We start from the raw sequence: 11,466 nt of genomic DNA, 5'->3' as shown, positions 1-11,466 counted from the left end.
GGCAGTGAGTGCTCCGGGAAACTATATATAGGAAATACTGTAACACCATAAAATGATATTCCCTTAACAATATCCTCAGCCTCCAGTAATCTGTGTGGTTCATGGATTTATCTACCCAAATATAACTTTTATATGCCCTGAATGATTTGGCCCAACTGCTTTTGAACCCCTGCAAAACTTTAGCAACACGAATCACACTGCTCTGTGAACAAATTCTGCCGCATTCATACAACTTGGGTGAACAAATACTTCAGTGTGTTTTGAAGATGGATTGCCATCTTCAAACCAGCTTCTCAGCTGGCACTGAAATGAGTGGTGATAGCAAAAGATTAATAACTTTCATGCATGATGAGAATGCTAATACACTCAATCACTTAAAAACAAGACTTAAGTTCTTGTTTGTGTGGATGAAAAGGAGAACAAGAAACACCTCAGCCCTTTTGAAGTGTGGATATTGATCTGGTATGAGGCAAGATCTGGGGCATGAGCAATCTGGCCACTTCCAGAGATGGGGCATCCACAGCTTCTCTTGGCAGCCTGTTCCAGTGCCTCACCACCCTCACAGTAAATAATTCCTTCCTAACATTTAATCTAAACCCCTAATACCCTCTGTCAGTTTAAAGCCATTCCCCCTTGTGCTGTCACTACAGACCCCGGTCTGAAGTTTCTTTCCATCCTGGAGGTGAGATGGACCCCCAGAGAAAATAAGCAGAGGCACCAACAAACTTCCAAGCTTTTGGCTCAAGATGTTAACTTCGGGGTTACTTTCAGCAAAACTCCCCAAACGACAGGCCATCTGCTTACACCACCCTTGTCACTGCTTCCGTTGCCGGCTGCTGGCCGTGCCTCGGGGCGGGCAGCGAAGGAGGGTGAGAGGAAGTCCTGCTCACATCAGTACATTCCGATGGGGCCGCAAGCAGGGGTAACGGTTACCTCCTGTGGTCCAGACACCGAGGAAGGGCAACTACAGCGCCGCAACAAGCAGGCGTAGAGGAGCTGCGCAGCAAGCCCGAGCAGTCCCAGGGGTCAGGGGACTGGCCAGGCAGGCTGACAGGCCGCCGTGCCGCGGCCGAGGGCCGGCTGCGGGTGCGATGGAAGGAGGAAGGGTGCAGGACAAGGAGCCACCTCCCCGCTGAGCCGCCGAGGGGGCAAACCCTTGCCTTTCCCTTCCTGTCTCTCGGCCGCCTAACTCTTCACCCAAGTGCTTGTTTTCGTGAAACACAGAATTAATCGAGTTCGTGAGCTCGCCGGGCGAGCGGGCTAGAGAGCGCAGAGTGAGTGCTTTTTTTGGTGTTCCGTTCCCGCCCGCCCCTGTTGCCGCCAGCGCTGGCGACGAGCCGTCGGGCCCGGAAGGCGGGGAGCGCGGGGCCCTCCGAGCTACGTAGAGGGGCCCGAAGGGCGCCCTCTGGCGGTGCGGTGGGTAAGGTACCCTCTGACAGAAGGCCGGCTCCTCGGGCGCGGCCGGGCCGTCGGTCCGCACGGTGTTCCCGGTGGCAGACTACAGCGTGCCCGCTCCGTGGTACAGCAAACGGCCTGGGGCTTCCTAAGGTCTCTGGGGTGAAGGGTTTGCCGGCACACAGTCACCCGGTGAAACTGGTTGTGTGAAGAGACCCTTGAAAGCATTGATAAGGCTTGGTGTTGCTTTAAAACACCACTGCACTGTTACAAACTTGCATTTCTTCCATATTTACCGTCAAAAAAAAACAAACAAACAAAAAAAAAAAAAAACAGAAACTGGACATTCATTAATCCAAGTTTCCAAGTTTGATAAATCGCATGTAAAAAAAGAAATTTGACAAAAGCCATGCCTGCTGCGTCAGGTGTCCAGTGATTAATTACAGTGACACTCTTCTGGCTCCGTTATAGCTTCATCCCATCCACCAGTGGTTTTCAGGAAAGGGAATTAAAGGCAAGGCTGTGTGTCACGTTTTCAGTTACTATTATACAATCATAGAACCACAGAATGGTTTGGATTGGAAAGGACCTTAACATCATCCAGTTCCAACCCCCTGCCGTGGGCAGGGACATCTCACACTAGACCATGTCACCCAAGGCCCTGTTCAACCTGGCCCTGAACACTGCCAGGATGCTTATATGGTGACAGACCTTAGTGTATGTAGTTATCCAGCTGTAGCATGCAAGTGTGAAATACTGTAAGCAAATGAGGATTTTGCAACTAACTTTGAAATCAGGAATTGCCCTGCATGAGAGTATTTGGGAGAGAAGCCTGAAGACAACTGGAACAGGGTAACAGATAAAATTTTCTGATGAAGCATGTGACACAGTGATCTTTGTCATTATTCATACCGAAAGTCTTTATCTGGCACAAACACAGCATATTTGAGTGTAATTCTTCCTACTTAAATTCACTTCAAAATGGAGTGAAAGTAGAATGTAGCATACAGGTGATAACCAGTAACTCCAAGTGCAGATCCTTAATGAATTCACATGTAAATTGAATATTTATATACATATTGGATTTTATTTTTAATTTATTGCACGGTTACTTTCAACTGTGAAAATCAATTCATTTCAAAGTAAAAGAAAGCATGAAATTCCTGGTTTCCTTGTAGATGGCTGAATCAGAAGATCAGGAAGGAAACTATGATAACATGGTAAAGATGGAGGAACTGAAAAGAGATTTAGAAAAACTTCTGGATGAAATGGAAAAACTAACAGGTACAGGTCTTTATTAAGAATGATAGGGATTTGTCTACTAAAGGAAAGACATTGAAGGTATATTATTTATATTTATTACTGTAAACTTCCATGTGATAGAAATTTAAGTGGAAACAATCACCATCAACTAATGCCCTCATGTTCTCAACTGGGAGAAAGCATGCAAATAATCTAGAATTTTCAAGTGGCTCAGAACTGAAGATTTATAGGTCATTAAATCTGATGCTCAGTTCAGAGTTGTAGTTGAAAACAGACATAATACTAAAATATTTAATGTACAGTTATTAAATCATAGTATGTGAGATTTAAGCCTGAAAAATGGTGGGATACATAGTGATCTTGGGTCAGCACATGACATGTTTAATTCCTTAGCTAGAATAAAGACTCCTCTGTAGATTTAATCTTAGTCCTGTATGTATGGAAAGGACTGAATAATCTTCTGCATGTTCTGCAACTATTCTATCAGACACTGTGCAACTAACAAGAATAGATGGAAACTGTTAATTAAACTATTTTGCACTACATGAAGCACAATTCATGAGTGCCAGTGAGAAAACTACAGACAATTTATAGTACAACAGAAGGGACAGTATGAAATAAGTGCTAAAACTATTTGCTCTGCTTCATGAGATACTTGTTATTTAAAATCAATTCCGTTATTTAGGTTGGTTTTAAAACCTTTTATCTCTGTGCTGCAGCCTCCTTGATCTTCCTCCTTCTCACCTAATGTGAGCCTTGTGACTATAACTGGTCTGGAGATCTGGAGAGAGGATTCTTTGGTTCATTTATTTTAAAACAGTCTGTTGAACATTTCTTTTTGATTGCCTATTTTGTTGTAATTTTTAGGTAAAATGTCTCTCTCCCTTCTGTAATTTACATCAGTATTACTTCCATTCTGAAGCATTTTGAGACATTTAGAAAGCAGCAGTATCGAGCAGTCTTTTATTTAATCTTCAGTATTTCTGTGGGTAATTTCCACTTTATTATACAGCAAGCCTTCTCTGACATAGGATCTGAACTGATAAAAATTCATGTTCTTTATTAATTTATTGAATCAGCTATTGCTTTTATTTAGCCAAAAATTCCTGGCTTAGCTTTATCTGTTGGGTTTGCAGTGGGGGCAACCTGGATGGCATTTGACATGGTGGTCATGCGTACCAACCTCGACCTGGCCAACTCCATGAAGCGCTTGGAAGACGCCTTCCTGAGTTGCAAAGAAGAGATAAAGAAATGGCAAGAAGTGCTAATGGAATTTAAAGGTGAAGAGCAAAAAAAAAGAGTAAATTGAATTCAGTCACACTCACAGAACTCCAACACTTGGAAAATCACTCCAGTCTTATTTGTGGAAGTTTCACAGATACTGTGGAAAATGGATTGGCTTTCACCTTCCTAAGAATACTTACGTGTATACATCTATGGAAGTATTTTAATAAGATTATACATACATATATTTATAATTGCTGAAGGTAAAAGGTAACAATGTGTCTATTTTTATCATGCTCATCAGTAATCCTTGTGGTGTGTGCACATACACAACTTGCGTGCCTTCTGTCTTTCTCCCTGGAAGATCATACTCATCAATATCCTTGACACCTGAACAAATGACAGGGTGTGTGTTGTGTGTATGCAGACAGGGTGCAGTGAACCGTTACAGTGATAGTGCACCAGCACATGCCTTCCAAGGAAAACCAAAGAATTACTTGTATTTCCCAATGAAAAACAGGTGAAATTCTAGATCTGCAGACAGATTGAGTTAATTCGATGTGGGATTGCCACGTAGGTGTTCAGTTAAAGAGGTTTTTTTTTAGATAGCTCATCTGTGGTTGTTTCATTTTGCTTCCTTGGATTTTTAACCATTTCTTTGGACTGGCTTTCCCAGCAAGATTGTTCTTCTCAAACCCTCTGAAGGTAGGTAGCATATCTCATTTAGGAGAAAATTGTTTACCATTATAAACTACCCTGTGTGTGGTGTAGTTTGTGGGACTGCTGCAGAAACCAAACTAACCACATTATATAACATGCTTGTATGTTCCTACTGCCCAATACTAAAAAAGGAAGGAAAAAAGAAGTTATTTTCCTTTGCAGACAAGGTGTGGATTGAGAGCAGCAGCTGGTGGCTTGCAGTTAATGCATTAACAGAGTATCTGAGATGGAAGTTAGTTCAAGCTTTAAGAAGGATCTTCCTTATCATTAAAATTAGTCTCTTTTAACTAGAAAATAAGCACCATGTAGCAAGTGAGAGCATCTCCATCCCCTTTGAAGAGGCATTTCATTATCTAAATCACATCTAAATTACCTGTCAAAAGATTTTTAGGCTGTATTCTTGATTCACAGACAGAATGTTTATCTCATTGAAGCAAAAAATAATTTCACTTTTTTCCCCCCAAAGCTACCATTTTTTTCTAGAGGTGCAAATAGTAAAAAACATAAACCTCTACTCTTGACTTTCCAGTGGACAGGTCTTCATTCCAGCCAAGGTAAGGCAAAATGGCAGAGCAGCATGAGGTAACTCAGATTTCAGTTAATCTCTGGAGAATTTTTAAGGCCATGTTGTCACTTTGATACCTTTGACTACATTTTCTTCACTCTTCAATTCTCTATTAAAACCAAAGTCTTTGAAAATGCACTGTCTTTAACAGCTCGTGTAGGAATCTACTGAATTTTGTGGGGTTTGTGTGACTTTTCAGCCATAAAGTGCTGAAAATTGTGCTTGGATTGACTTGACATTTTCCAGAAAGCTCAGTTTTCATTCAGATATTCAAAGCAAGTAGCCAGTGTTTTAAAAAAACAAACACCCAATTGTTTGAATCCAGGAATCCCATTTTGATTTGAGAATAGTGCTCAAAACCAACACTTCTATAAAATGTCTCTTAATTATAACAGTAGTGATGTTGAATCCCATTTCCCATGGTTGGAAGGCTGCAGTAAGTCTGTCAGAATACTGTTTCTCCAGAGCAAAGGGACAGAGTGCAGCTGTAAGGAAAGGAGGCATCTGGTAACATTCTTTACAGTCCTCAAGTCTCATTACATTACAGTATTTCCTTTCTGAAGTTTGGAAAATGCTTAAAAATGGATATTGTTTTGAAGTATAACTGTAAGGCATTACAGCACTAACAACAGATGGCATTAACAGCACCTTAACTTTCTCCTCAGAAAAAAGCAGACAAATTATAGGCTACTAACCATCGAGCACCAACTCAGTCTCAAGGAGAGGTGTTTACACTGAGGTACCATGCTACCCTGTTGTGAAGGAACAGTGAGTTATCAGCATGGGTGTTGGGTACACCTGTGAAGACAGACTAAGAAAGTTGGGGGCTGTTCAGCCTGGAGAAGGCTGCTTGGAGACCTCATAGCAGCCTTCCAGTATCTGAAGGGGGCCTATAAGGATGCTGGGGAGGTCATCAAGGACTGTAGCAACAGGACAAGGGATAAGGGGCTCAACAGGGAAGTTCAGATTAGATATAAAGAAGTTCTCTACTGTGAGAGTGGTGAGGCATTGGAACAGGCTAGCCAAAGAAGTGGTAAATGCCCCATACCTAGCAGTACTCAAGGCCAGGTTAGAGAGAGCCTTGAGTGACATGATCTAGTGCGAGGTGTCCCTGCCCATAGGAAGGGGGTTTGTAACAGGATGATCTTAAGGTCCTTTCCAACCCAAACCAGTCTGTGATTCTACAATAATATGGCTGGCTGAGTAGGCTAGGTCTGCCTCTTTCTCCCCAACAGTTACTTTCCGGCTGTATGATGATAAGCAGAGGAGAGTTCGGGATATGCACCAGCAAAGGAACAGTGCATATTCCTTGAAATACTATACACCAAGATGATTATACTTTTCTGTTACTACTGAAATAATCTGTGCATATTTTTGGTTGCTTTTTTTTTTTTTCCTTTTCCTTGAGAATCCGATTGTGGGAATTGTGAGTTTTGTTTCAAACATCTCACCATCTACTACATTTCAGCCCAGCTAGATGCTTCAGAGGCAGGAGAAAACAGAGAGCCCACATAGGAAATCAGGGTGTTTCAGTCAGAGGGTTTTATATTAATTTTCAGTAAAAACTATGTGGAGCAACAGCCCCATCTGGTGCTCACACAACTATAGCAGTAATCTGGATTGCTGGGTTGACATCTCTTAATCCCCCATCATCAAAGCTTTCTGTAATGAAAAGCGTCAGCAGCAGTTTGGCTTTATATTCACTGTAAGTGATCTCAACTTTTGTGATCTGAGCCTGCAGAGCAGGTGCTTCCTATACTGTATTTAAGGCAAAGCATTCTTCTACAAAACTGTTACGGAAGCAAGAGAAGTTGGCACCAATGCACTGCAAATTTGGATGCCAAATACAGTGGTAAGGGACTCTGTTTCCTTAGTAATTCCTTCCTTAGCTTCTGCTAAGTAACACTTAATAAGCATGTCACAAATCAGCTAAAATGTACTGTTGCTTGATTGGTTAGTTTTTCCTCTTGTTATGCAGACCCCTGGACAGGTTCTGGAACCCCTGCTTCATTTTGCATGAGCTGATAGGCCAAGTCTTGTTTCCATCAAGGAGTGTGTGAAGCTTAGCAAAGAAGTTATGGACTCGACTCTTAGAAACCTACTAAGAGTAGCAGATGCTCTGGTGTTAAACACTGCAGTGCTTTTACTGTCCTTATCACAACAAAATTTACTGATCTTAGTTGTGAACTTAACCTGTGGGCAAGATGAAAGGATCTATGCCTAAGAGCAAACTGTCTGAGAGCCATCAAACTGAGCCACCACCAAACTGAGCTGTCTTGCCTGAACAGCCTGCGATCGCATAGCTCAGAGCACATTCCTCTTCTGCACGTGAACAGCTATCTTCCCTCTAAGACAGAAGCACACAAGGTGTCCTATAGCCCCTTTTTTCTAGCAGCTCAGGTGCTACTGCACTCAGAGGTATGTGGATTCTCAACACTTTTTAGAGTTTCTGTTAACAGCTTTTTAGCAAGAAACAGGTAAGACATGGCTAAAAACCTCCCAAAAATTTCTGATGGGAGAAACTGCCCTTCTCTCCAGTGTAAAACAACTGAGAAGGGGCTGTAGACATTTTGCATGTTCACTTAGGCAGCTTGACCCTTGCCAGATTGTGGCCTACAGCTTTGGTTAGATTATGAATATCATTTAGTACTAGTGCTTTCCAATTCTTTACTGTTATAGCCCCTATTCAGGTTTCCTCAGACAGGCTCAAGAACAGAATGTGTACTAACTGTTCTACTTGGCATTGTATAAAAATCTCACTCCAGATCCTTGCAGCAATTTTTCCCTGATATGCATATGAAGAGACAATTGAACCTGTAACAGCCTATTTACACATGCTAGTATCAACATAATGTTCTTTTTGCTGGCATCCTTAGCAGAGACGCAGAGAGCTTATTGAGAACAAAGGGGGTGAACAACATTCCTTCAGTCAGTCTTTTCCTCCAGAACAAGGACCTTATTACCTAGGCTCTATCAGAAAGAAAAGTGTTGGGGCCTTTTCTGTGTTCATTCTATTCATAATTGACTTCTTTTTTAGAGCTCTGCCTCCTCCCTGCTTCTGCATTTACAGTTTTTCAACAGAAACATTATTTTCTCATTTTCTTGTTTCTGATAAGCTATTGACTGCTTGCATGGTTTTTTGTAGGTGCTTTGGATCTGAATCATTGAAATATGCCCATTGGCAGTAAGACTACGGGGGTCTGAAATGCCATGTGATCTTGCACATGGATTGAGTTCTGCTAACCATAAAACTATCGGTGACTTCTCAGAAAGTCAAATGGTGAATAAAAGAGACACATGGCATCTTCCCCTTTACAGAAAGCTAGACTAAATAAAGGCATTTAGAGGCACTAGTTAGAGCAGGTACATTCAGTGACTGTTAAAGCTTTTGTGCCACATTTGGGATGCCATCCCAAGATTATGAAATTGCTGGGATTTTACATACAGCTAGTTACATACACCAACACCACATTGCACAGAGGATTTTAGAAGAAGAAAGGCAAGAATCAGAGGCCATTAAAAACTGTTAACAGCATTCTGCAAGCCATGGACAAAGCTGTGTGATGCAAGTGAAAATACTTACCTAGAGCAACACTGAGCAGTAACCACAGAACACAACCTTCTAAGTCTCTAGAAACAAAAGCCTATTAGCTTTTCTTAGCATATTTTAAATCTTACCACCTAACTACTGCTACCTAGTAAGTTAAAACAGTGGAAACAGGATTTTTAACTTGAGGTGCATCTAAAGTTGGGTTCTAGGCTGCTGCTAACTGCTTATCTGACTGCATGGATCAACACACATTTAACCCATACTTTGATTTTTTGGAGAGATCTTTCTGTACTATAGACATGTACTCTACAGCAAATCATCCTTGAGTAAATCTAAGGACCCCTGTGGTCGCACAAAAATCATAATTTACAAGTCAAAATTCAAGACTGACAGTCAAGCACTGATGCTTTTTTGATAATCGGAAACAGGATGAAGCTCTGAACTTGGTGCCAACATTCTGTAGATCTTTCCTATCACATTTTAAAAATTTGATATATTAGAAGTAATTATTCATCTCACCATGGTGGTAATAAGTTGTCAGGATAAATTTTCTGCCCCACGCATTGTAGTCTAGCTCTAACACTCCAAATGACAGCTGCATCACTCCACTATTGTCAACAGCACAAACTAAGAGTGCAAGCTGACACTTGTTTGCCATGTCCTCCAAAGCTTTCTCATCTTCTCTATGCTTGAGCAAGGATCCCACTGTTGCTTGGCTTGTGTAGCCAATTCCCACCCTCCAAGTTATGTCTGACCGCCTCAGAACGTGGTTTCTCCAGAATCCCAGCAATGAAGACTAGCTGGCTCTCCAAAAAGCCAAACTGGCAGAAAAGATAATTATGTCTACAGCAGTGACTTTGAACTCAGGACCTACAGACAGCCTTTCTAAAAAGGCAGTAAGAAATGAGTGTCAGACTTGCAGTTTTCTACTTTCATTGGAAGTTTCCATAGATCTACAAATTGAAGAGTTTGAAAACCACTGTTCTAGAGTTATTTGGATCATTGCAACTCTTACTACCCATACCACATGCAAGTTCATGACAGCATTCTATGGGGGAGTCTCAAGCATGTGCCGCAGCAGGAAACAAGTATGCACGTAGCTTTGCCATAAGGGCTCCGAAATCAAGTTCTGTGTAGCACAGACTTAATTTCCAAAGCTTTTCCAGCTGCAGCAGAAAGTCTGTTTCACTTCCAAAGCATTTGTTGAATGGCTTGAAAGCAAAACACAGTACCTGTGGACTGTCCTCCCATGGAAGCGGGTGGGAAGGGCTGCACACAGATATATTGTTCTTCAATGCAGAAGTTTAAAGTATACATATTTCTCTGAATCAATGTCTCATCACTGCAAGACTTATGTTTAAGTGAAAATGCACAAAGGCCTACAGCACTGTCTTCTTCCCTTCCTTATCCTCCTCAAAAGATCACAAGCCGCAGGGAATATTTTCGCAGCTACGTAACAGCAGACAGCAGCCTTCACAAAAGCAAAAAGCCTGGGTGCAGTCAAGCAGGCAGAGTATTATGAAAACACTGTAAAATGGTGACGCTATGAAAGTATAACTCACTCCAAGTGTAAGCCATTACAAGTGCCTAGGAAAGGGAAGAATGCTGGAATGAAAGAATGAACATAGTACAAAAGCAGTGTCTCAAAGTAGGTATGAAAGTATGTTAACTACTCTGCAAATTCAGAATCCTTGTAGCTAAAAGGCTTTAAAACAAACTAAACCTACAAACTAAGCACTCATCTAAAGTCATGCTTGAGGTAAACAACCACAGCTTTATTCACTTAGAGAAGCACCACTGTTGCCAAGAGAACTGCCCCTCACCACTGAGCACCAGTTTTAGATTCCTTCAGCCAAAGCTCAGCTAACAAGAGGACAACTGGCCTGCTAAGGGAACAATTCATGCCCAGCCTGCGACAGCCAAAATGTAATTTCAGTGACTATTTTAGACTTGCTCAAGCTGAGCTTGTGTTTTCATAACCAGGAATTCAAGGATCAAGGAGGCAGTATCAGTCACATGCTTCTGTTTTATGCAAAGATTCTTCTTATCATAAAGGCAGGACTGAAATAACAGAAATAGAACTAGACACTAGGGCAGTACTTGCATCTCTTCCTCACTTTCTCCTATCATAAAATAAAAAGGTAGCTAGTTATGTGCTTCTGTTCCACTGACTTGATAATGACTACATTTTTGCAGAGATTATGAAAATTCTCTTTTGCCTGTCAAATCTCACTTTAAGAAAAAACACTCTGAACAACTGAAAGCAGCTCAAGTAGTTTATGACAAGCTCTGCAGTAATGTTTCAGTATTTATGACTGCTATACATCTGTTTATATTAGGATGAAACTGCCAAGCTCACCCCAGTCTGCCTGAAATAGATTTAGTACTGAACAAAACTGAAGCCTACTAAGGATTGTCCTGCTTAAGACAACATTTTAAAAGGTATATTACTTATGTTTTCCTCACCTTATTAAACTTCATTGTCAGAACAACCATATTCTTAATTTTCCAAGGGAAGACATTAGAATACCACTGTGTCCACTTCCATATCTTTCCCAGCCTACAGATTGTCAGACTCAGTGCAGCAACTCAAGTCTCACAGCAACTCTAGTATCAATGTCCTTTCAGAACTGCTGCGTAAGTGCTGCAATGGCAGGTTGCACTACATAAGTTTGTAGCGTATACAACTATGCATATGTACTCAAGGGAGTCAGAAGCATTCTCTTTCCTGAAGCAAGCCTGCAGCTTT

At 41.5% G+C, this 11,466-nt stretch overlaps 1 protein-coding gene across 1 annotated transcript; it reads left to right on the top strand.

The window, feature by feature from the left end:
* The first annotated feature begins 1,184 nt into the window (after window positions 1-1,184).
* Window positions 1,185-4,004, top strand: SYCE3 (synaptonemal complex central element protein 3). The gene is made up of 3 exons (XM_065665095.1): window positions 1,185-1,274; window positions 2,574-2,679; window positions 3,795-4,004. The coding sequence occupies exons 2-3, from the start codon at window positions 2,574-2,576 to the stop codon at window positions 3,965-3,967; spliced, it is 279 nt and encodes a 92-aa protein (XP_065521167.1). The 5' UTR covers window positions 1,185-1,274; the 3' UTR covers window positions 3,968-4,004.
* Window positions 4,005-11,466: the final 7,462 nt, after the last annotated feature.

Source organism: Lathamus discolor, chromosome 1, assembly GCF_037157495.1.
Source record: "Lathamus discolor isolate bLatDis1 chromosome 1, bLatDis1.hap1, whole genome shotgun sequence".
NCBI classification, from domain to species: Eukaryota; Metazoa; Chordata; class Aves; order Psittaciformes; family Psittacidae; genus Lathamus; species Lathamus discolor.
This window is presented reverse-complemented; position numbering and strand designations above follow the sequence as displayed.

Bases quoted from the DNA above. Each gene is read 5' to 3' on its own strand.
- SYCE3 (XM_065665095.1), top strand. From the start codon at position 2,574: ATGGCTGAATCAGAAGATCAGGAAGGAAACTATGATAACATGGTAAAG. The intron at 2,680-3,794 runs GTACAGGTCTTT...TTGGGTTTGCAG, and splicing joins TGAAATGGAAAAACTAACAG to TGGGGGCAACCTGGATGGCA.